Source organism: Carassius gibelio, chromosome B3 (assembly GCF_023724105.1).
Source record: "Carassius gibelio isolate Cgi1373 ecotype wild population from Czech Republic chromosome B3, carGib1.2-hapl.c, whole genome shotgun sequence".
Classification (NCBI taxonomy): Eukaryota; Metazoa; Chordata; class Actinopteri; order Cypriniformes; family Cyprinidae; genus Carassius; species Carassius gibelio.
Genome location: NC_068398.1, coordinates 6,127,759 through 6,152,989, shown reverse-complemented (window position 1 = coordinate 6,152,989; position 25,231 = coordinate 6,127,759). Strand labels below are relative to the sequence as shown.

General features: G+C 38.9%; 2 protein-coding genes, 1 long non-coding RNA gene and 2 other non-coding genes across 8 annotated transcripts; 1 reads left to right on the top strand and 4 right to left on the bottom strand.

Moving 5' to 3' along the window:
- Positions 1-6,607: 6,607 nt before the first annotated feature.
- LOC127952099 (butyrophilin subfamily 2 member A2-like) lies at positions 6,608-9,160 on the bottom strand. Its single transcript, XM_052550381.1, has 5 exons — positions 9,148-9,160; positions 8,383-8,727; positions 7,948-8,298; positions 7,288-7,366; positions 6,608-6,620 (listed from the first exon to the last, which is right to left on the bottom strand). The coding sequence occupies exons 1-5, from the start codon at positions 9,158-9,160 to the stop codon at positions 6,608-6,610; spliced, it is 801 nt and encodes a 266-aa protein (XP_052406341.1).
- A 1,730-nt stretch (positions 9,161-10,890) lies between these two features.
- On the top strand, positions 10,891-23,478 carry LOC127952509 (fas-binding factor 1 homolog). Of its 4 annotated transcripts, none has more exons than XM_052551003.1 (31): positions 10,932-11,272; positions 11,608-11,635; positions 11,718-11,771; positions 11,848-11,923; positions 12,114-12,174; positions 12,277-12,327; positions 12,403-12,511; positions 12,589-12,672; positions 12,782-12,820; positions 12,910-13,014; positions 13,110-13,233; positions 13,329-13,492; positions 13,592-13,688; positions 14,811-15,218; positions 15,296-15,367; positions 15,487-15,548; positions 16,523-16,717; positions 16,864-16,961; positions 17,050-17,130; positions 17,213-17,313; positions 17,389-17,595; positions 17,674-17,781; positions 17,865-18,004; positions 18,073-18,191; positions 18,273-18,395; positions 20,313-20,498; positions 21,275-21,445; positions 21,523-21,660; positions 22,007-22,100; positions 22,184-22,287; positions 23,355-23,478. In XM_052551003.1, the coding sequence occupies exons 1-31, from the start codon at positions 11,270-11,272 to the stop codon at positions 23,421-23,423; spliced, it is 3,471 nt and encodes a 1,156-aa protein (XP_052406963.1). In that variant the 5' UTR covers positions 10,932-11,269; the 3' UTR covers positions 23,424-23,478. The 4 variants fall into 4 exon arrangements, with proteins under 4 accessions (XP_052406964.1, XP_052406963.1, XP_052406962.1 ...); XM_052551002.1 differs by having other exon boundaries at positions 10,937-11,272; positions 21,269-21,445; XM_052551005.1 differs by having other exon boundaries at positions 10,940-11,272; positions 13,347-13,492; positions 21,269-21,445.
- On the bottom strand, positions 23,437-24,601 carry LOC127952623 (uncharacterized). The gene is made up of 5 exons (XR_008152984.1): positions 24,441-24,601; positions 24,261-24,339; positions 23,937-23,976; positions 23,794-23,842; positions 23,437-23,534 (listed from the first exon to the last, which is right to left on the bottom strand). It is a non-coding gene; the product is annotated as an uncharacterized LOC127952623 (long non-coding RNA).
- LOC127953964 (small nucleolar RNA R38) lies at positions 23,633-23,702 on the bottom strand. The gene has a single exon (XR_008153390.1). It is a non-coding gene; the product is annotated as a small nucleolar RNA R38 (small nucleolar RNA).
- On the bottom strand, positions 24,054-24,130 carry LOC127953965 (small nucleolar RNA SNORD49). Its single transcript, XR_008153391.1, has one exon. It is a non-coding gene; the product is annotated as a small nucleolar RNA SNORD49 (small nucleolar RNA).
- Positions 24,602-25,231: the final 630 nt, after the last annotated feature.

The following is a 25,231-nucleotide window of genomic DNA, read 5'->3' as shown; positions in this document are numbered from 1 at the left end:
ACTTTGTGGAGAACTGTGGAAATTTATTAAATCAATGTGAAATTAATCACAGATTTAATTAAAGGGTTAGTGCGCCCAAAAATGAAAATTATGTCATTAATGACTCACCCTTATGCTGTTCCAAACATGTAAGGCCTCCTTTTATCTTCGGGACACAGTTTAAGATATTTTAGATTTAGGCTGAGAGCTCTCAGTCTCTCCATTGAAACTGTGTGTACGGTATACTGTCCATGTCCAGAAAGGTAAGAAAAACATCATCAAAGTAGTCCATGTGACATCAGAGGGTCAGTTAGAATTTTTTGAAGCATCGAAAATACATTTTGGTCCAAAAATAGCTTTATTCAGCATTGTCTTCTCTTTCGTGTCTGTTGTGAGAGAGAGAGTTCAAATCAAAGCAGCTGGAAATCCGGTTCGCGAACGAATCATTCAGTTCACCAAATCGAACTGAATCGTTTTAAACTGTTCGCGTCTCTGATACGCATTAATCCACAAATGACTTAAGATGTTCACTTTTTTAATGTGGCTGAGACTCCCTCTGAGTTCAAACAAACCAATATCCCGGAGTAATGCATGCACTCAAACAGTACACTGACTGAACTGCTGTGAAGATGAACACCGAGCTGAGCCAGATAACGAACAATAGACTGACTCGTTCACGAGTGAAGAACCGTTTCTGTCAGACGTGTCCGATTCGTGAACCGAGGAGCTGATGATACTGCACATGTGTGATTCAGCGTGAAGCAGACCGACACACAGAGCGTCTGAACTGAACTGATTCTTTTGGTGATTGATTCTGAACTGATTCTGTGCTAGTGTTATGAGCGCGGGTAAACCGAAGGCTTGAATCAAGGGCAATCATCGCCAATGACGCCATTAGGTCGAGCGCAAAAGAACTGGTGAACCGTTTTCTTCAACCGGTTTATTGAATCGAACTGTCCAAAAGAACTACTGGTGATCCGAACACCGATGCAACCGGTTCTTCACTCGTGAACGAGTCAGTCTGTTGTTCGTTATCTGGCTCGGCTCGGTGTTCATCTTCACAGCAGTTCAGTCAGTGTACTGTTTGAGAGGGAGTGTCAGCCACATTAAAAAAGTTAACAGCTTAAGTCATTTGTGGATTAATGCGTATTAGAGCTGCGAACCGTTTAAAACGATTCAGTTCGATTTGGTGAACTGAATGATTCGTTCGCAAACCGGATATCCAGCTGCTTTGATTTGAACTCTCTCTCACACAGACACGGAAGAGAAGACAATGCTGAATAAAGCTATTTTTGGACCAAAATGTATTTTCGATGCTTCAAAAAATTCTAACTGACCCTCTGATGTCACATGGACTACTTTGGTGATGTTTTTCTTACCTTTCTGGACATGGACAGTATACCGTACACACAGCTTCAATGGAGGGACTGAGAGCTCTCAGACTAAATCTAAAATATCTTAAACTGTGTCCCGAAGATAAAAGGAGGCCTTACATGTTTGGAACAGCATAAGGGTGAGTTATTAATGACATAATTTTCATTTTTGGGCAAACTAACCCTTTAAGACAGTACAATGGCTGATTTGTGGATTTAGAAAAGAAAGTCCTATCACATAATCTACATCTGAATCTACAGATGAAGTGTGTCATTTCTGCACCGCTAGAAACACAAAACAGAATTTAAATTTCAAATGTTCTAAACAATGTTAAATGCTACCTACTGGTTGTACAAAACAACAACAACAACAAAAAAAAACAATAATAAAAAGCCACAGATTTACAGCAAATCGGGACAAAAATACATAGACTGAACATCAGACCATTAGATTTTAGGATTATTTACATAGATGGTTTATACAAATAATTCTAGTTTATACTCACAAGGGTTGAAAATGGTTAACAGCAGCACAGAAAATACAAAAAGGCACTCAGAGGAAAAGACAACTTTTCGCAGATCCTCCATCGCACGCTCACCATTAACTGAAGAATCAAGATGTTACAGTGGGTACAGAGTTTGATTACTCTAAAACCATACAAACTCCTCTAATTGTAAAATGTGCTTGTTCTGTGATAACTGCATTCGCTTTAACCTTTCACATATCCTAGTAAAACAGTCTGAAACCCCTGGAAAAAATTATGTGTGAAACCCTGCCAAATGTTCAAGGTTTTGACTCTGATACTTCATAATGAGCTTAAATCACATTAACATGATGTGACATCAGTCTAAAAATGTGGAGATGGGAAAATAATGTAAACGTAAAAGACGTAGTCCTAAATATGGTTTTATTTATACTTATGTTATCGTATTTGATTCATATCAATTCAACTGATTCACATTCTTCCAGTGTTCAGTATGATGGTTATGTGTTAACTCACCCACTTTCATGATCAGTTCTGCCGTCAGTGCAACAGAGTTCACAAGAACAACACCAACAGATCCAATAAGGTACACAACGGGTCTAAAAGGCAGATCTGGAAGATAAAATTGTAAACAAATAAAACAGCAATTTAAAAAAATGTCAAGAGAGATATAACTACAGAATAAAGTACAGTATAATTTATAAACTTCCAGCGAATGGTTGCCATTAGAATGTCTGAGTCCAAGCTGCTTCTAGTGAACAAAAATTCATCACTAATATGTTTTTACATTTAAACTGTTGCTTTCTTGCTAAAATACAGGAGGAAGCATTATAATGGATTATGGATATCAACTGTTTGGTCTCTCAATCTGATGACACCCATTTACTGCACAACTGATGTAACGTTCAAACAAACTCGCCTTCATCTTAATGCATTTCGTTTACATTTTGAATGTTTTTACCTCATTTCAATTCATTTGAACCATTTAAATTATTTGGAAGGAACTGAATGACCAGGGTCAAACCATAATTTAAGACAAGCTTAAATAACCCAGACTCTTAAAGGGTTCTTATGATGCGATTTCAAGTTTTCCTTTCTCTTTGGAGTGTTAAGGTCCCGATATATGTCAAACTAAATAGAAGAATGAACTGATATGATGTCATTTAGAACAAAATCAAGCAGAAACACAGTTTGTTTAGACAGTTCGAAACAGCTGACCCAAGGGAACTTTCTGGGGGAGATAATTTTGGCTCCTAAACACCTTTGAGTTTTTATTGGCCCGTGGCAATCACGCAATCGGTGGGTGTGTTTTGAAACTCCACCTTCTATGACGTGCATTTTTCCCTGGTTGGTTTCTCATTCTATAGAGGAACATCTCCTATCAGTAGCAACATGAACACACTGAAGTGTCGAATAGAAATATATCTGCACCTGTGCGATCACTCTTGGAAAGACTTTAAAGATTCAGAGAAAGTATTTAATTCCTAGAAAGAAATTGCAATGAAGGTTGGTGTCGACAACCCGGAGTTATGCAAAAAGTGACCCCTTTAGTGTAAGATGAAACCCATCTTGGGGATGAAAAACATCACACAGAAGAATATTACAAATAAATCAGTACTGTACCCAGTTCATCAAATGAGTGCTTTAGGACAACAATTCCCCAGAGACCTTGAAGAAACACAGCTACGCAGACCCATCCAACACAATCTGCAATTTGAACAAATTTGCTGAATAAATTAACACTTCACAGTTTTAATTTTAAATGGATATTTTTTTTAATTGTAGCCATTATTGTACCTTTCTCTTTTTTCAGTGCTATGAGGTAAGAATAGACCATTATGACATTTACTGCTATCATAAATATTAACCAGGCTATTCTCCTGCCGGGGCGTAAACCTGAAAATTATAAAGGTGTAAGAATGTTTATTTATTTTATTTATTATGTTTCATATAGCAGTAAGATAAAATCTTTGTTTTTTTGTTTTGTTTGGAAAGGTCGATTTGACCTTTCCCGAAGATGACATTTATTAGTTTTCTTGTTTAACAGTAAGTCATTTTAAATAATGAAAGATAGAGTTATACATGACAGTTTCATTGATTTATCTATGATAGTAATTTATCAAATACTCACATTGCAGTTTTTGCACACACGCTTTGTTCCAATTATATCTGGTCAAAGTTAAGAACAGTGGAAAAACTCCAACAACAAAAAGTGCTATATATAGAGAAAAAAAAAAGAAAAGAATAAAAAAAGTTTAGATGTAGTAGGCTAGTTTGGGCTAAGTTGTACAGATTTATCATCATTAATAAACCTATATTTTTTTTTATATGACGAGATCAAGACCTCAACAAGAACACCATTTGGGAGGGTGGGTTTTATTTTGTTTTGATTTGTTTTGTGGGGATTGTTTCTTCAAATAATTTTCTGAAATATGCCAGATTTCTTTAAAAAAAAAAATTGTAGCCTATGTATGAAGGTAATTTAATGCCTAAAAGATTTTTATATATGCAGGGTAAGAGTTGTGGAAGTGTGCATAAGAATGTAAGCAAATTGTAGAAATAATTTTGATCTGCATTCTTCCGACTTCAATTTTTCCACACTTACACTTTGGCATGTTGTTTTCGCTAAAATACGGTCAAAGGTACTGCAAGCCCGTGAACAGTGATTTGCAAGGGAAAACAACCATTTAAAGAACTGCAAAACAGATTCACTGCATAGAACCAATCTGTCTGTGAAAAAAAAACTGTTGCAAATGTCTAAATGACTTGTGCATGTGGAGCAAAACGTTCCCGAAATAAACCAATATGGTCAGCTACTCCTTTCTTTTTTCTGCGCCTACAATTTTGGCACGATTCTATCACTAACTGAGTTTTGCGAGTCTGTGGGGGAGGGTGGTTCCACCTTCTTCTTGTAGCCAATGACACGAGGCTCTTGCTGACTCTCCATTTACTCTTATCTGATTGGTTCAAAAAACACATCATATGCCAAAACATTAATCTCCATTTAGTTCTGGATTGTTCTCGCTGCCAGAATGTGCATTCACCCGTTTAACATCCAGTAATATAATCACACACTGTTTATTGTATACATTTATTTGTAATTTTAACTGTTAGGAAACAGAGTGTAAATGTGGAAGACCTTCAAATATTTCTTACCCTGTTGCGCCCTCTATAGGACCAGCGACTAGTCGACGTCAAGCTTAAAGCTGGCAGAGCATTGAAGTCGACTAGTCGATTAGTCTGTGCAACCCGTACATGTTTGTCATAACTTCTTACCTCCCCTGGGAGCTCCAAAAGCATAAAACAGGAAGATGAGTTGTAACGGAGGCAGAACATCATGACCAATATCAGACACAAGGTCTAATACAGCACGCATGCGGCCATCTTTATTTCTAATGAGTTCAGCCAATGCTATATCAAAGCAAAATTCATGGTTATATTCAAATTTATCACAACTGTTTATTAAAAGCACAATAAACTGTACAGCCAGGACAGAGAAATACATAGCAATAAACGAACTGCCTGAAATAAGTTATTACACAAAAATAGCTTGTTGTTGGGTGTGTTGTGTGAACTCTGAAGTAGGCTATGCTCATGTTTATGTGTTTTTTTACAGAAAATTTAACCCAATTTGAGTTTAATTTAAGTAAATTCTACATAGGTGACAGCTGAAATGTAGGCTATGTTTAGTGTCAGCAATGATAGCAACATATTGAATAAAATCTAATAGACAAAACAGAATGTATAATGCTGAAATTTCTCTAATAAATTATCTTAGTTTAACACTGCAGAGCTGATGAAAGACAATGTTATATAATTTGCTTTTGCAGCATGGTTATGGCCAAGAATGATACAGAAAAACTTACAGAAAATGATATTGACGATGCATATCAGAATCATGATCCCAAAGAGAACTGTTATAAGGACTCTGTCAGATTCTTCATATCTCAGACTTTTTTCCCAAAAAGATTTAAAAAGAACTAGGGTAAAGGAAGAAATTAGCAATCATCAACAATTGTATTTCAGTATTTTAAAACTAAGTCAAACAAATGCTGCTGATTGAGCTTAACTTGTATTTTTGAAACCAAAATATTTAAGTTTACATTACAGTTTACAATACAAGTTTCATTAATGGGCATCAGTATCATGTAATTCAATATGGCCAAATTTTCTAATTTACCTACCTGAATATACAACATTTGTAAAGAGGGAATATTGTAGATGAACAATGCAGTGCATAGCTGTTTCACAATTGCCTGTAAAACAAAGGTATTAATCAACTACAACTCAAAACAATTAAAAAATTTATAATGTCATTAAAACAAACAAACAAAATTAAGTGGAATGGAAACCATCCTTTCAAAAGGATTTTTTTTTTAAAGAAGACTATTATCGCTCATCAAGGCTCCACTTGATCAAAAATAGGCTACTATAAAAACAGTAAATTGAAATATTATTACTATTTAACATAAAATAACTGTTTTCTATGTGAAAATATAGTAAAATGTAATTTAGCCTTTGAGTTTTCAGCATCATTACTCCAGTCCCCAGTATCACATGATCCTCCAGACAAACATTTCTGATTATTATCAATGTTGGAAACAGTTTTTGACTGGCAGTGTAGAGTCGCTCTGGAAATTCTGAAATCATTAAACCAATTTTAATAAACTAATGATGTTTATTAAAGTATACGAACCTGGGAAATGTTCTGGGGCCGTCCATAACAGAAGAAGAGGCCTCAGGAAATAATGAGCACAGCAGGCAACGGTCTCACTCAGATATCCTATAGAATAAAAAAAGAATAATGTCAGAGAATTTAATAACATACAGTAGGTGACATCAAGGAATAAATAGATTTATTTTGTTCTACAAAACTACAATTGGATAGATTTTACCATTTAAACTAATTTGATATAACCAAACAGTTATAGTTTCTTCAACTGTTATAATGCAAAATATATAATTATTACAGCTGAGATACTCACCTTCAATAACACCCCAGAATAAAAATGCAAAGAACATAAAAAGGTTTGGTACAGAGACTACAGACATATGAAGAAACAGGGCTGTAGGTAGAGAGAAATTAATTTCAGTCAGAAATGTTATTTAAATTATTGTTTGGAATATTTGACCCTGGAGCACAAAAGCAGTCTTAAGTCTCTGGGGTATTTGTAGCCAAATAGCCAAAAAAACATTGTATGTGTCAAAATTATTGATTTTTCTTTTATGCCAAATATTGTCATGTCCTAACAAACCTAACATCAATGGAAAGCTTATTTATTCAGCTTTCAGATGATGTAAAAAATCTCATTATTTTGTGGTCCAGGGTCACATATATAACTTGTACTGAATATCTCCAGTTGTTTAAAGTCATAAACCTACTATAAAATAAACAAATTAAAATAGTTTGTGCAAACATACTTTTATTTGATGTTCTGTTTCTTTGATACCACAGAACTGATAGCACCAGTGCAGATCCGAATGCAGCGAAACAGAGAATCAACACAAATATGTGTAAAAAAGAGAAACCTGTGACACACAAACATTACAGTACTTTCACTTATTAAATGAAAATCATTGCACAACATTCTCTGTATAGTGATTCATGTAGGAAGACCATTCAAATTGAAATACCAACACATCTATGGTTATACAATGTGAACAGTGTGGTGCTAAAATAGTTGCCAACCAACCATTAAGTGCATCACTTGTCTCATTAAATATTCATAAGCATAAGCATTGTATAGTCTGGGATATAAAAAAGTACCAAAATAAAAGTTAGTTAATAATCAGTTACAAACACGCGCATTTTGTTAAAAGAACATGCAAAGTCAGAAAAAAGTGTTGTTGTTTTTTTTTGACAAGATTGTTAAATTTGTTTTATAGAGCAGAGTTTGAATAGAATTGGAAAAGCCCATTTGAGAACATGCACAACATCATTTTTTAGGTTATTAACATCCAGCAAATATATCACGGAAATCATATGCATCAGAAATAAAGCTTATACATAAGCTTGATTCAAATAACACTGAGCATGCAATGACATCTTCATTTAACTTTGTTTACTCTCATGTATCAGTATAGGCTCTTTTTTGTTTTTTTTTGCTTACCCAATTGCTCCAGTATTGCTGTTGTGTTGGCTGAAAAATTTCCAGTATTCACTAGACACATGTAAACTCCTTTATCCTCAGTTCTGACACTCTTCAGTCTGAGAGAGAAGTTTCCTTTGGGGATTTCAGCAGTGAAGAACTCAGCTCTGCCTCTGTAACTCTCATCTGATCTAATCGTTGCATTCTTTTTAAAACCCAGAACCCGGATGATTTCATTTTTATCAGTTTTCCTCCATGAAACCTCATCAATCTCCTCAGATGGGATGTGAGAGTCTACAGAGCAGTTCAGAGTGATGTCCTCACCCACAGACGCAGATATGGGACGATTAGAGCCTGATACCATCAGATGCTCTGGAAGAATACACAAAATATCAAATCATACAAAGTGAAATTCATTTGAAAATGTTGGCCAGAACTCAAAAGGTTTTTACTCACCAACTGCTTTAATTTGAACCAGAGTTTCCTCAGATTCATGCTCAGTGTAAACCTTACATCTGTAAAAACCTTTATCTCCAGCTCTCACATTTTCCAGACGGAGGGAGAAGTTTCCATCTTTAATTTTATCAGTGAAGAAAAAAGCTCTATCGCGGTAATCCTGATACTGGGCATCTGGTCGACTCTCATAATCTTGGAACACATGCACTAAAGTATTGTCATCTGTTCGTACCCAAATGACCTTCAGTCCTTTTAAAGGTAAGAGTTCATCGACATAGCAATGCATAACCACTGAAGATCCCAGAGGAACAACCAGTGGACCAGAAGGACCTTTCACTAAGAACCCTGAAAACAAAAGAGAACACATTCAGAACAGAGGGAGATGAAGGAAATATTACATTTGAAGTCATATTCTTTTGATATGTTCCACTTCCATGATGTATTTAGGATAGGCTACATAGCCTACAGTAGTCCTACCTGTTTTGTTTCAAAAGTATAGACATATGGCGGTTGCACTTTATTTTACAGTACGTGTACTTCCATGTACTTATAGTGTACTTACAGTGTATCTATCTAATCAAGTTCTGGTAATACAAGGTAACTACATGGGGTAGGGTTAGGTTTAGGGGTAGGTTCAGGGTTAGTACCTAGTTATTACATAGTTATTGTAATTACTATAATAAGTACATAGTATGTACATGAGGAACAGGACTGTAAAATAAAGTGCAACCCATATGGCTATTACGTATATTAGACTGTACTTACCTTCACAGATCATAAATAGTGCTGCCACGAATATGCATTTTTGTAAGGGCATATTGAAAAACAAAATCACGCAAAACACTGCTTATCTGTTGTAAGTGAAAACAAAGTCTTTCAGCTAGTAGGCTATATGTGAAAAAGTCGCACGTAGAGCAATTTGCTTTCATTTTCGTTTCAGAAAATTCCTCTAACAATACGCGGGCGGAAGGGTGTTAGAAAGATACAAAGCAAGGAATATTGTGATGTAATGTGATCAAAAAACTTTTTAAATAAAAAATATCTAGTTCTACATTCTACAAGTACATCCAAACCAGCGAAAACATTTTTGCGTATAATAAAGTAGCCTAGACTATCTGGCGAGATGAGATTAAAATTTCCATTTCCCATTCATGTTTCGACTGATATGAATTTGGCTTTACAACGTTTCTTCACCACCTGTTAAACTGAAAGAAAAAAAATGCGTAGGCTACCTTTATTTTGACATTATTTATGTTAGCAGATAGTGTTTGTGATATATGTACCTTTTGTTACATATCAGTTGAAGATATTTGACATTTACTTTTCTATTGCCCCTTTTCCATAGCATTTTGTGTTGACTTTAAAATAGACATTACATAATCAAGGCCCTTAATTTAGAACTTAATGCGCATTTACAATTTTTGATTGATATAAACACTTCACTCATAAAAAAAAAAAAAAAAACTTGTTGAGAAAATATCGTAAGCACAAAAGTGCTGTGCAGAACTGTGTATAACTAGATAAACCTGTTCTTAAGTCTTGACAAAAGAACTGCTGAAATGTAAAAACAAAGGGCACAACATGAGTAAACCTTTTTTAGAACTTAAAAGATGTGGTACAAAAGAGCTGCAATAAGATATGAGGATGAGTTAATTTGTCAAAAGAATTATTGTCCCATGTAGACTTCGCTGATTAAAATGGGTGTGTTCCAAGAGTGCAAAAATGTAGGCTAGCCTAAGCCTCCCAAACAAAGCTTTTTATACATCATATATGTATACCAACTTGACAAACCTCATACATGTTTGGTTTAGAGGTTCACTTGCATCCACAAACAATGTTCATGCAGATAGGCTACTATGTAATAATTAGAAAATATCTGGCAACATAAAAAATTTGGTTGATAATGACAGATAATAGGGAAAAAACTACAATAAGGATATTTTTATTAAAACAATAAGAAGAACTTGTTGGAGTTGGTGTAATGACCTCTGACTAAGATATATGTCAACTAATGATGGTGGTGTATTGATTAGTGAGGAGGACAGCAAGAAAACAGCTGGATGATCCTGCTGATGAAGCTGCTGCTAAACACATGACCCTTTTATAGTTTGAGAGCTTACCTAGAAATGTCAACTTTGTCTTATGTGTAACAATCATTCCTTACCAGTGCTATCAGAGCTGAATCAAGGTATGTTCGCGACGTCTCAAGGATCAGCAGACAATTAATGAACAATTTTAAAAATGTTTTTAGTCACTTTAAGCCACCGTTTTGGGTTCAACAAAAAGGAATCGGCCTAATGAGTTAATTAATGCTAGTCTAAACTCACATCAGATATTTCAAAATACCAAACAATAGCTAGATCCAGTGAATGATGTAAATGCAAAACAAGAACTAAATTATAATAATAATAATAAATAAAAAAACATTCCGATCGCTAAACAATAAAGTGCACATTGACTACATTACCCACAATGCCTTATTGTAAACAGGAAGTGCGTCACGGAATTTCAAACCCGCAGAGCCCACATCTCCTACCGATTCATCGCATTGTTTAAGAATTACGCACATAAATATAGTTTTACTTATTAATATTTCACCAGAATGAAAGGATCTTTGACTCTGAGGAACTGATTCATCAACACCGAAGCTCTTCCCGTCCACAACACAGATCTCGGGTCTGAGGATTGAGGAGTAACGTTAATATCAAACCCTGTCTGTGTCCCCATCATCCAGACCTAGCAGCAGAAGTGGATCTGTAACGGGTCCATATCAGGATTTAATGACGATCAGCTGATCTCTCGTAGACGCTGTGCTGGTTTCCATTGGTAACGGGCACGCGCACAGATTTCACCGTAACCCGTCCGTCTCTGCTGCCGGGGACCAGACATGGTAAACATCTGCTTCTTTCTTAATTAAAGCACAATACGCGTGTAAAGTCTGAGTAAAGTTAATATAAATACAAAGTAATATAGTGAAGTCCTATCATACTATCATGCTAACAAAAATTATTTTGAGCCATACAATGTATTGTTGGCTGTCGCTACAAATACACTCATGCGAGTTGAGTTTTCATATGAGTTTTTATGTTCCAGGGACACATATAGTAATGTATTATTATATTAAAAATATTACACAGACATTTATGTGCAAATATCAATGTGGTCGTGTCGAGAGCAGAACAGAACTGTAGCTAAAACTGTAAAATGCATCTTCATCTCTTGCAGACTTCAAAACAGAAGAAGGGGCTCAGAGGTGAGTTTTTCCTTCAGCTCATATCGGTGTTTATGTCTCGTGTTTTAGTTTTTTGGTATTAAAAACTGTAATCTTTTCCCAGGCTCTATAGATGACGTGTTAGGAGATCTGCTGGGGGATGAAGATGATGATGAAGGTATTATTCACTGATCTAGTTTAATGGAAGTGAATGAGCTGTAGCTGGTGTGATGGCGAGTGTGTTTGGTCCACAGGTCCAGTGAAGGTGCGTTCACCTGCAGTCGTGTCCAGCAGAGCCACGGCCGTCCCCCCGGCCCGCAGCGGGAAGAGGTGAGACCTGCACCTAATCAGATTCTGGTGAAGCACTTGTGCTGAGCTTCATTTGGGTCACAATGAGCAAGAACGTGCAAGTCACATCATGAAATACACATGTAGCACTTCAGCAGCCTGAGAAACTGAGACACAGATCGTCTGTCCCCAGTGTAAATGACCTGTAAATCTGCTCTTTTTCTGCATTCAGGTCGCTTCTGGACGATGATTTCTTCAGCAAACTGGCAGAAGAGGCTGAGAAAGATGATGAGGTGAGACAATAAAAGCTGAAAATACAGAAATTAAACACTTTTAATTGCTAATATTCAGTTCAGTTCAATTTATAGTCTTAATTTCACCTGTTTGTGTCTCAGGGCTCTGACGTGTCTGAGGCCGATCCTGCCGCTCTGCTGGACAGCATGAAGGTAAGCCGAGAGGATGCTGCTCTCTGATTGGCTGAAACATGAGCGGTGACATCATTCTGCTTTGGTTCATTCCAGAACATGGATGACATGGATGCAGATCTGTTCGGCTCCAAGAAGAAGCCGAGCTCGGCTCCTGTTCAGAGGAAGGACTCCAAAAGACCAGGAGACGAGAGCAAACCCACCGGTGCATTTCTGTACAGGTTTAACAACAGATCTGATTCTCAGACGACTGTTATTAAAGTGTTTCCTGTGCCTTTACAGAAGACACGGTTCCTGAAGACAAAAAAAAGCCCAGTTCTGCTCCGGCCTCCACAGCGAGAGCTTACAAGAAGTTCAGCTTTCTGGGTAAGTGCACGACCTCTGCTTCTTCTCCTGACCGCGTCGAACAGCTCAGATGGCTTTGTGAGGGTTTTCAGGAATGATTTTTTTCATTTTCACGCTGCGTGTGGTTCAGATGATGAAGGCGGAGGTCTCGATCCTCCTCCTGATGAAGGTATCCGAACGCAGTGGGACGCTTGAGCTTTGAGCAGTATCTTCTGGAAACCCTGAAGTTGAACCTCATGGCTGTTGTTTGTTTCACAGATAAAGCGGACGATCCGTTAGATGATTTACTGGATGAGCTGGAACACAAGCAGAAGACGAGTAAGACCAGCGAGCCGCCGGCCGCTCCTCAGAGAACAGAGACGGGTGAGAGACGTGACGTGTCGTCGCACTAGAACAGAAGATACACCCAGCAGAAGCAGCTCGTGACGTCTCTTTCTGTCTCCTGTGTGCTTTAACAGCAGCTGCTGTGAAGAAGAGAGAGGATCTGACGTTTGATGACGATGAAGATGATCTGATAGACGCGCTGGGCTTCGGAGGAACACACAAAACACAAGGAAACGGAAAGACACCGAAAAAAGACAGGTGAGAATTAAGGCAGTTTTTAGGAGGTTGGGATGGAATCAGTTATGTCCCGTTTGGTTATGGTAGATTAATATTAGTGACGTAACCACACACAGCCTGTCGTCTGTGATCAGTGATCCTCCTCCGAGAGCTCGCACACGACTGGATGAGATCCTGGGCAGAGGAACGTCTCCTCGTCTGCTGGAGAGACCCGTCACGGGGGAGAAGAAAGACTCAACACAGACGGAGAAACAGACGGAGAAGAGCTCTGCTGGAAAAGGTGATGCATCCTCAAACGAAGCTGACTTGTGTTAATAAATTCAAAGGAAGCTCTTGTACTGGATGAATAAGCTCGAACCCCTGGTCCTGCTCTCCGCAGTCTCTCTGATGGACGAGGAGGACTTCACATTCGGCTCCTATCAGCCCACCATGGGCTCCACTCCAGAGGGCCGGCAGTCCCGCAGACAGTCGGTCAGGTGAGAGGAGACCTTAACATGTTCAGACAAAATGCTAACTTTCCAAAATGATTTCATGCTAACACAATAGGAAGTACACACAATTGTTCACAACATTTACTCTGTGTATTACATTTTTTTCAAAACAAACAAAAACAGTAATAACAATGCTATCTGTAGATTTTATCCTAGTAATAATAAAAATAATAATGTTATGTTTACATTGACCTTTTACTGAATTAATGTAAAATTCATATTTAATACAATGTTTTTAAAAAATTTAAATCAATTAGGACAAAAAAAAAAAGAGTAACCATATTGCAGGAATACCTATCGATTATCAATGTTTTTTAGTAATAAAATGCAAGACCTCAACTTGTGTAAATGCCTACCCATTAACACAATACAACATGTACAGAAAATAGATTTAACTAAAATATTTATTGTTACTGTAGTAATATTAAAAATATCTACAATACAATGATTTAAGAAAATAAAATCAATTAAATATCAATTAATATAACAATAATGCATAAATACTTCACAATAAATGTAATATTACTTTTTGTATTTTTTTATGAACTAATTAATAAATGATCCTAAAGTACACATCTACTAACTCATCTATTAACACAACACAAGACGTACCCAAATTAATCTTTCTACACCATATTTCCAGGAAATTCACTAAAATATTCAAAAGCAAAGATGAATAATGAAGCTATTATTAGATTCAGCCCTAATAATGCAGCAAAGTCAGAAAAAAAAGTAATTAAATTAAAAATACTTTTATGTTAAGGTAATACTTTTACATACATTATGGTAAATGTATGAAAGGCAATTCATTTACCATAATGCATGAGTACTTCACAATTTAAGTAATACATAATTTTTAAATTATATTTTACATTAAAGGAATACACGATGTTAATTTCCAGAAGTCACTGAATTCTTCCCTATTAACACCATTTAACTAGAGTCTTGTGCAAATTATTAGCTCAAAATTTGCTAAAATACTAAAGAATATGAACAGTATCAGTGCGTTTTGAGGATGGAGGCAAACAGATTTAGCATCACAGTTTGTTCTGGATCTGTAGATTGTATATGACTGTATTCTCAGTGCTGCTCTGTGTTTGGGGTCAGATTCTCCACTGAAGACGTGAGCGTTCACTCGCCCGAACACAAACCCAAACCCTCCGCACGCGCCGCCCGGCCCAGATCAGACTGGCTCGGTCTGAAGCAGGACGAAGAGGAGCAGAAGACGAAAGAGGAACCCAAACTATCTGCACCAGAGACCCTGAAGCCCCCGGCGTCCCCCTCCACAGCGGCCCGTAAAGAGACGCCTGCTTTAAAAACATCAGATCCTCCGGCAGCACCCTCGTCTCCTAAAACCACCTCAAAACCAGTGAAGAGAGACGAGGACGAGGAAGACGACTGGCTCGCCGGAGCGCTGAGCCGCAAGAAAACACAGCCAGGGAGCCAATCAGAGGACAGAGACAGGAAACAGGAAGTCTCGTCTGGTCTGGGGGAGGAAGTGGACGTGTTTGTCAGGTGAGGGCTTTTTCTGATTGTTGGATGGAAATGGATCAGGATGCACTGAGATTTCTCAACGTGTGACGTATTTGCAGCTCTAAATCAAATGTGCCTTTAGTCCCACAAAGACGTCAGGACGAGTCTCCCGTCCCAAACCCAGAGCTCAGGTACAGTCAGCACACAGCCAGTCACTGCTGTAGATGTGCTCATGTGATTAGCAATGGACTAAATCAAGTGTGTGTGTGTGTGTGTGTGTGTGTGTGTGTGTGTGTGTGTGTGTTTCTAGCAGAGCGTCTACTGGCGTCTCCATCCAACACAACACGAGCTCAGAAACTCAACACAAACCAGGTGGAGTGAAACACCGCTCTGTTAAACCTCTTATAGTTTCTGCAGTTAGGGGAAACATCAGGGAGGTTTAACATTGAGATTTCCATTGCTGGAAAAGCCAAGGCATTTTTATAGTGAAAAGTTTGTCATTTTGCCTAACTATCAAATATTTAATTGGCAAGAAATTGCTCTTTTCACAAAAGAAAAAACACAAAAGCACACATGTGGGTACCCAAGCAGTTGATGGTAGCCATTGACTTCCACAGTATTATTTTTCCAGTCTATACAATGGAAGCGAATGGCTACCATCAACCATTTGGTTTATTTTAGGTAAACTATCCCTTTTAAAAAAATTAATTGTTTACATTTATGCATTTAGCAGACGCAAAAGCAAGTTACAGTACATTCAGGTTAACATTTTTTACCTAAAATGTGTTCCCTGGGAATCGAACCCACAACTTTGTCCTGCTGACGCAATGCTCTACCGCTTGAACAGTGATTTGTGTAGTCATGGAAGGTAATAAAACCTAAAAACAGCATTTGGAATTTTAATAGCTGTTGTTTTTTGTTTTTTTTTTAATAAACACGAGAATTTTTCTAAATCCCTATTTACTAGATTGCTAATAACTGCTTAAGTCAGGGGGCTACAAATATTGTTTTGGGCTCAAAAAGGTTCTAATCTACTAAAGGTTCAAATCTATTAAAGTTATTAAAAATCATAATGGGGATCTGTCGCCTCATTTCTTAGTTATTGGGTTAGTTTCCTCTCAGAAAACACCATCCCAGCATCTCTTTACCCATCAAACGCCTGAGAACAACCCAAAAAAATCACACCTCATCCCTAAAGAACACAATTCTCCCCCTCACCTGTAGTGACGCAGTCATCTGCTCAGGAATCCCTGCATCTCATGACTCTCATGTTCAGTGCATATCAGACCATGTTTCTCACTCGTCACACCCCTCAGCCCCTCTTCACCACTTCTGTCCCGTTCCAGGACTCAGTCAGACCCTCTCGTCACAGTCCAGAGAGGCTGAAACACGGCCCTTTAACTCAACCAGCAGCACACAACCCAAACCACATGCTCAAGACCCCAGAACACCCTCAGGACGGGACGTCCAGACAGAGACACCCCACTCAAACCCCGTCCAGGGGTGGCATGTGCCCGCTCTAGCGCCCCCTGCAGTGTGGAGTAGGTGCTACAAGTGTAGAGCAGGAGTCCATCATGAGAAATATTACATCAAGCTAATGAGAACAAACCAAAATATGAAAGAGGTGAAATGGGAAATGATATTCCACATATCCTATAGTGTTTTTTTAAAACTGCTGTTGTTTCAGTGCTTCCACAGACATCTACTGAGGGCACTGTACCTGCGACACACACACACACACCTTTACCTGCAGACAGTCTTCAGCAGCTACTCATACAACAACAGGTGACACACACAGATATAGTACACATGCTGTAACGGTGATTCGTGTAATGTAATGTAGGCTTGTGTGTGTGTGTGTGTGTGTGTGTAGCTGTGGGGTCTGAGCGGCTCTCTGGACCATCAGCATGACGTGACGTCGCTGCAGAAACGCATCATTCAGCTGGAGGGACAGGTACAGTTACCTCGGTTAGACCGATTGTTCAGGAGACTCCCGCTGAATGCAGGACCTGAGATCTTCAAGCGTCTGTGTCCAGGTGAGGAGTTTACAGCTGGAGAGAGACCAGAACCAGATGCTGTTAGAGAGCATTCAACAGAGACACAAACAAGACACTGAGCTGATGGAGAACATGCACAGGTAACACACACACACACACACACACACAGAGGTAACACACAAGAAGCAGGTAACATGCATGTGGTCTTGTCTCAGAGCTCGTGTGAAGCTGCTGGAGGAATCGTCCGCTCAGCGAGAGCTGCGCTCGCGGCAGGAGAACGAGGACCTGGCGGAGAGACTGGCTGCGGTCACACGTCTGGTGGAGCAGGAGAGAGCAGAGATGCAGGCGCAGCAGCACCGCAGACTCACGCAGTGTCATCAGGACCGAGACCGAGAGGTGGAGAGACTCCGAGACCTGCAGAGGTGATGCACACACACACACACACCCCGAAAGCTGACGATGACTACAGAAAAACATTCCGCCTGTTTAACGTGTCACAGGAAGTCCATCCTGGAGATGAAGAGAGATCATGAAGAACAGATCCAGCATCTGAAGAAGCTGAAGGACGAGGAGATCGACGCAGTGACCAGCGCCACATCACAGACCAGGTGCTGCACGTCACAGACAAGACGTCCCTCAGCGGCTTGAGTCGGACCTCACCGAGCTCCTGTGTGTGTGTGTGTGTGTGCAGGTCTCTGACGGTGGTCATCGAGCAGATGGAGCAGTTCTCCCGCAGGCTGGGCGATCTCTCGTCTCGCGTGGAGAGTTCACATGAAAACACAGCGCAGGGACTGGAGATCGGAGCCAGACAGAGAGACCAGCAGCTCAGAGGTATGAACACAAACCCCAACATCTCCAGATCTGTGCAGAACTCATCCAAATCTGTCATTCTCTCCCAGTTCTGCAGGAGCGCTTGAGTCAGCAGCAGCGCGAGATGACCGAAGAGAGGTCACGACTCAAAGAGGTCATCGCCAAGATGGACACACAGCTGGCCGAGCAGCAGAGACAGCTGGAGAAGGTCCGGACACCCCTCTGAATCATGTGTAGTCTGAAGATGGACGAGTGTTTAACGTCATGTTCCTCTGGTTTGTGTGGTCAGGAGCGCTGGCGGGTCACGTCAGAACAGGTCAAAGTTGAATCATCTCTGCGAGGACTGGAGGAGGAGAGACGGACCATGATGCAACAGTTCAGCATGGAGAGAGAGGAGCTGGAGAGGGCAAAGGTCCGACGCGAATCGACACAGCAGTGCTCATTAAATAGGAATTAAATGATAAATCCCAAATCAACCAAGTCAACTTAACACCCATATATATATATACAGTATTGTTCAAAATAATAGCAGTACAATGTGACTAACCAGAATAATCAAGGTTTTTAGTATATTTTTTATTGCTACGTGGCAAACAAGTTACCAGTAGGTTCAGTAGATTGTCAGAAAACAAACAAGACCCAGCATTCATGATATGCACGCTCTTAAGGCTGTGCAATTGGGAAATTAGTTGAAAGGGGTGTGTTCAAAAAAAATAGCAGTGTCTACCTTTGACTGTACAAACTCAAAACTATTTTGTACAAACATTTTTTTTTTCTGGGATTTAGCAATCCTGTGAATCACTAAACTAATATTTAGTTGTATGACCACAGTTTTTTAAAACTGCTTGACATCTGTGTGGCATGGAGTCAACCAACTTGTGGCACCTCTCAGCTGTTATTCCACTCCATGATTCTTTAACAACATTCCACAATTCATTCACATTTCTTGGTTTTGCTTCAGAAACAGCATTTTTGATATCACCCCACAAGTTCTCAATTGGATTAAGGTCTGGAGATTGGGCTGGCCACTCCATAACATTAATTTTGTTGGTTTGGAACCAAGACTTTGCCCGTTTACTAGTGTGTTTTGGGTCATTGTCTTGTTGAAACAACCATTTCAAGGGCATGTCCTCTTCAGCATAGGGCAACATGACCTCTTCAAGTATTTTAACATATGCAAACTGATCCATGATCCCTGGTATGCGATAAATAGGCCCAACACCATAGTAGGAGAAACATGCCCATATCATGATGCTTGCACCTCCATGCTTCACTGTCTTCACTGTGTACTGTGGCTTGAATTCAGAGTTTGGGGGTCGTCTCACAAACTGCCTGTGGCCCTTGGACCCAAAAAGAACAATTTTACTCTCATCAGTCCACAAAATGTTCCTCCATTTCTCTTTAGGCCAGTTGATGTGTTCTTTGGCAAATTGTAACCTCTTCTGCACATGCCTTTTTTTTAACAGAGGGACTTTGCGGGGGATTCTTGAAAATAGATTAGCTTCACACAGACGTCTTCTAACTGTCACAGTACTTACAGGTAACTCCAGACTGTCTTTGATCATCCTGGAGGTGATCATTGGCTGAGCTTTTGCCATTCTGGTTATTCTTCTATCCATTTTGATGGTTGTCTTCCGTTTTCTTCCACGTCTCTCTGGTTTTGCTCTCCATTTTAAGGCATTGGAGATCATTTTAGCTGAACAGCCTATCATTTTTTGCACCTCTTTATAGGTTTTCCCCTCTCTAATCAACTTTTTAATCAAAGTACGCTGTTCTTCTGAACAATGTCTTGAACGACCCATTTTCCTCAGCTTTCAAATGCATGTTCAACAAGTGTTGGCTTCATCCTTAAATAGGGGCCACCTGATTCACACCTGTTTCTTCACAAAATTGATGACCTCAGTGATTGAATGCCACACTGCTATTTTTTTGAACACACCCCTTTCAACTAATTCAACTAATTGCCCAATTGCACAGCCTTAAGAGCGTGCATATCATGAATGCTGGGTCTCATTTGTTTTCTGAGAATCTACTGAACCTACTGGTAACTTGTTTGCCACGTAGCAATAAAAAAATATACAAAAAACCTTGATTATTCTGGTTAGTCACATTGTACTGCTATTATTTTGAACAATACTGTATATATATATATATATATATATATATATATAGAGTTACAAAATGTCAATTTATATTTATTACATTTTATATGAATCATATATTTGATAAAAAATAATCAGGCTGGATGACGTGTGTCTGAAATCACAGTATAATTAAATGAACACAAACTGTCTGTCTGTCTGTGTGTGTGTGTGTGTGTGTGTGTCAGAGCGCTCTCCTGGAGGAGCAGCAGTCCGTCATGCAGCACTGTGCAGAAGAGCGCAGGAAGCTGGCGGCCGAGTGGAGCCACTTTCACACGCAGGAGAAACTGCGTCAGGAGCGAGTGGAGAGAGAGGCCAGCCGAGCCATGGAAAGAGACGCACACAGAGAGGGCTCCTTCATCAGCATGGCACAGGTCCACACAGTACAGGCCAAAATATGACTCGTGCTATTACAGCTAATATTCGTCAGGATGAACAATACAGCCGTTTTTGTAAACAAAACAAATTCCCCCAAAATGTGCATTTTATAAACTAAAGACAGATTTTTAGTTGAAGGTTGAAAATAGTTGAAATAGGCCTAATGTTAAAATTCTGTGGAAACAAGTCTAAATTGCAAATATATAAAGATAGAATATTTTACATTCAAGAGTTTAGATTAAATGTAGATTTTAATATTTACAAAGAAATCTTTTTCAACATGCAGAATAAATAAAAAGTGATATTCACTGAAAAAAAGATGAAGGATGAATTATATTCATATATAATATTTTTGTGTTTAGTACAATATAGTGTAGTGTTTTAGTATTATTATTTTGAATTACTTTGAATTTTCATATTTGTTGCTTTCATTTAATTTAAATGTAGATGTGTTTACATTATTTATAAACTAAATTTAAATTCAAATCAAATGTGATTTCTAAACTGAATTCAGTTTAAATTGTATATATATTTTAAATGGGCTTTTGCCATTTTTAGCAGTTTTTAGCTTAATTTCATCAGATATTTACATTTATTTTAATTCAAGAAAACTATTTTAATAGATTTAGTAAAAAAAAAAAAAAAAATCAAGAGTGCTAACTTCTAATACAAGATGAATTATTATACAGCGAGCTGCAGGTGATCAGAGAGGAGCTCAAGATGACCTGTGCAGTGATTAAATCACAGTTTCTTGTGTGATCCTCAGGAGCAGGTGGATCTGAAGCTGCGCGCCGGAGAGCTGAAACAGAAGGAGGAAGCACTGCTGCGTGAGAGAGACAGTCTGGAGAAACTGAGACAGGAGCTGGACACTGAGAAAGAGCGACTGAGCGCCGCGGCTCTGAGACTCAAGACACGAGCGCAGGAGGTGGAGAGCTTCAGCACGGTAAGACACTGCAGCAGCAGCAGATCTGTGTGTGTGAGACGCTGATCATGTGACACCGAAGCCTTCCTGTGTCACAGCTGGCGTCCGAGCGCTTCGAGGAGGGAGAGCGAGCGCTGCGAGAGGCCAGACAGGTGGAGGCCGAACACCAGACTCGACTACGCAACATCCACACGCAGATGGAGAGACTACGACAACAGGAGCACAGCCTACAGCAGGTCTCTCACACACACACACACACACACACACACACACACACACACACACACACACACTCATCACGGACCACAACCACTGTCACAAATGACTTTAAAATAAGAAATGCAAATATGGGTCAAACATAAAAAAAGGGGTTTCAAGCATCAAAACAATCCAAGTTTACTACAGCTTCACATTTCTTAGGTGTGCTAGAATGTGTCCTGCTTATTTCTGAGCAAAAACTAATCAGTTGTCACTTCAAATCTTCACAGATATTTGCCACTATCCTTTAAACCTCTAGATTTGTGAGTAATGATGAATGATGTAGTTCAGTTATCTGGTTCCTCGTGGCTGTGTGATCTGCAGGAGCGTCTGAGGATGACGGATCATCACAGAGACATGGAGCGACTGAGACACACTCTTCCCGTCCACCCCGGGACGTCAGCAGCTCTCATCACAGGTGATCTGTTCATGCTGACTCACCACAGGCGTTCAGTGTGTCAGACAGTCAGTCATGTGTGTGTGTGTGTGTGTGTGTGTCAGATTTCTCTCCAGCGTTAGCCAGCACACACCTGACCCCCGCTGTGAACCCGCTGCCCGCTGAACTACACGCCCGCCTCGCCCTCATCAGACACACCGCTGAGAAGGTACAGAAACACTCCACATTAAACCGGTTCAACAGGTCAAAATAAACGTAAGCTCAAGGGTGTAGTATATGCATGTATGAATAAATTTTTTTTTTGTTTGTTTAGCAAAAATAGGGAACAAATAAAGAAATAAACACTTAAAAATGCAATAAATAAAAATATAAAAAACACATCAAATGAAAAGATCGCACATTTCCCAAAAATATAAAGCAAATGTTCAGTTGAGCAAAAACAGCTAAAAAATAAATAAAACAAATATTGAAATGTGCAAAAATGAATTAAGTTAAAAAAGGGAGAGGTATCACCATATACACAAAGCAGAACAAACCTCACATACATGCTGAAGTAAAGCCAGTAAAACAGGAATCCAGCAAAAATATCAGTCCTGCAGACAACAAAACTACAGAGCGCACTCATATTAACAGAGCATTATCAGCCACCGACTCCTCTGATCACGTGACCCACTTTGAGAAATGCTTCACCCTAAATACACATTTACAGATTCCCATTACAATGATTGGATTTGACCATTTAACAGTAAACGAGACTCTACTTTTACCCAGAATTCAAGAAACTTTAAAATAGTATATCAAATGGATCTCATACGGTGTAGCAATGGGCACACGGTTTATTTGAAGAAATATGCAGACAGTACAGCTAGGGATTTTTAGGGTGAATTTTTTTTATAATTTAAAACATGAACAGAATGCGATATATATAAAGCTACATTTAACACAGCAATTGTGCTTCGAGAACCGTCGCTACTGCTGATATTTTATAAATGTAGTTTCCCTTTTATTTAGGACTTAAGTTTAACTGTTTTTGGCTTCTATTGGTTTCCAATAGAAGGCTTGAGAAATCACAGGTTTAATCAATCACATGGTGTTAAAAAAACAAATGCATATTAAATCTGCAGTAATCAGCCACAAACCACTGAAACATTAGGAAGTCCTTTAACAACTTTCATTTTGGAAGTAATGCATCCCCCCCATTGCTTAAAGCAAATATTTCCCCTAAACTGGCAGCATCCCACCCATACTAATGGTTTCTGGCCATTTCTCCAACAGGACAGAGACTTCCTGCAGGAGGAGCAGTACTTCCTGGACACTCTGAAGAAAGCCCCATACAACACATGACCACACAGAGATGGACCGTTTTGATATACGCTTTATTTGATAATAAAAGTTTTTAAGAGACATTTCATGGTCTGACATCAATCTCCAGCATTCGGTCACCATGGAGCGGATCTGCAAAAAATTTAAAAAATTAGTCACTTCAGTTAAAACAACTGGTTTAAAAAAAAAAAAAAAAAAAAAAAAAAAAAAAAAAAAAAAAACACACCCTAACAAGCCTCAGGTACCAAAACTCCACACGTGTTTTTCAGACAGGGATAACTTTTCTCATCACAGGCTTGAATGAAGAAACGGTCTAAACGCTGACCTTCAGGTCAGGTTTTCTTTAGGTTACATCACTTACAACCCTGAATTTATAATAAATACTACTTACAGCTCCAGAGCCAAGCGAATCAGGACACTCATGGCGCTTTCAGCTCCTTCTGTACAGAGAAAAAAAAAAAACATGCATCGGATGCACGCCCATCCAAAAAAGATGCAGTTGAACACAAGTGAAAGTTAAGAGATCTAACGTACCTGATCAGTGCTGTATCCACGTTTCGATCCATTCGTTCACCTGTTGAGAGAGAAATCATAAGATCAGAGACCTGGCCTCTCCAGAACAGACTGATGCGCTTCTCATCTGTCGTTGTGTCTCAGAAAGAGTCAGCTTTGTCCTCGTCAGTTATCGCATCAGACGGCACTTCCTATAGCGCAGTTTCATCACTGAACACAACACCTCGTGCACAGATATACCAACACCCCAGATTCAGATCAGTAATAAACCATTGATAAACAAACTTAACCAAGTTAAACACCTAATGAATTAAGTAAAAAAAAAAAATACATTTGAATACCCACCATTTCCATGAACTGAGCACAATTATCACACAATCAGTCAGTCAGTAGATAATCGGGACCACGTCGTGTTGAATCCTTCCTGCAGAAAGACACGTGGGAACACCGTGAAACACCGAACACCATTTCTGTGCTTCAAATCAGTGTCACGATAACAAAACCAGCTTTGATCGACAGACTTACAGTTATCATGGTGGTCTGAAAGCGCTGCGATGCGATCCTGGCGTGTAATTCATTACGAGCATACTTTAATTGAGCGGCTCTGTCTTCTGTGTCTGAGAAAGCTCAACCAGACACGCGCTGCAGAGAGAAAGAGAGCGAGAAGAAGAGAGCATCCGGTTTTATAGCGCCGGAGCGTCACGACCCACGTGACTAGGGCTGCGTTCTATTCTCTAGTGATCGTTCACGTGTCTTATTCCCTTCGAAGCAGAATTCTAAGGGTTCTGAGGTGTAGCGTTCAAAATAACGGTCACTCGGAACTCTCTTATTAAGACACGTATGTTGAATTCTGTCTGGAATGATGCTTCAGCGTTGCTTTCATTAGTGTTCTCATTTCAAGTGCCCTACGAAGGCAGCATCATTGAGTTTGGGACGCTCTGGAAATGCCATATGGAAACCGAAATGCGTGCCGGGAAAATGAAGCGCTTTATAAAATAGAGGTACAAGAAGAAAAAAAAAAACATTCACATTATTGCTACGTATTTGTAATTATACATTTTAAATATATGTGATTTTTTTTTTTATCCACTGTACAATTTAACATGTTTTCACCCGTACTTAGAATTACAAAATAAAGGTCATTAAAACAATTAACAACTAGCCTAAATTAAGGTGTTTTTTTAGATGATTAAAAAGTCATATAATTGCATATAATGCATAATAATAATAATAATAACACAGCTCGTTTGTAAAAACTAAATCTAATGTAATGTTATGTGAGTTAAACAAATGCTCCACGTTTTGATGAACAGACA

Bases quoted from the DNA above. Each gene is read 5' to 3' on its own strand.
- LOC127952509 (XM_052551002.1), top strand. The intron at 13,234-13,328 runs GTGAGAATTAAG...AACCACACACAG, and splicing joins AAGACACCGAAAAAAGACAG to CCTGTCGTCTGTGATCAGTG. The intron at 18,396-20,312 runs GTCCGACGCGAA...TGTGTGTGTCAG, and splicing joins AGGAGCTGGAGAGGGCAAAG to AGCGCTCTCCTGGAGGAGCA.
- LOC127952099 (XM_052550381.1), bottom strand. The intron at 8,299-8,382 runs GTGAGTAAAAAC...GTATTCTTCCAG, and splicing joins GGTTCAAATTAAAGCAGTTG to AGCATCTGATGGTATCAGGC. The intron at 7,367-7,947 runs GTAAGCAAAAAA...TGTGTGTCACAG, and splicing joins AGCAATACTGGAGCAATTGG to GTTTCTCTTTTTTACACATA.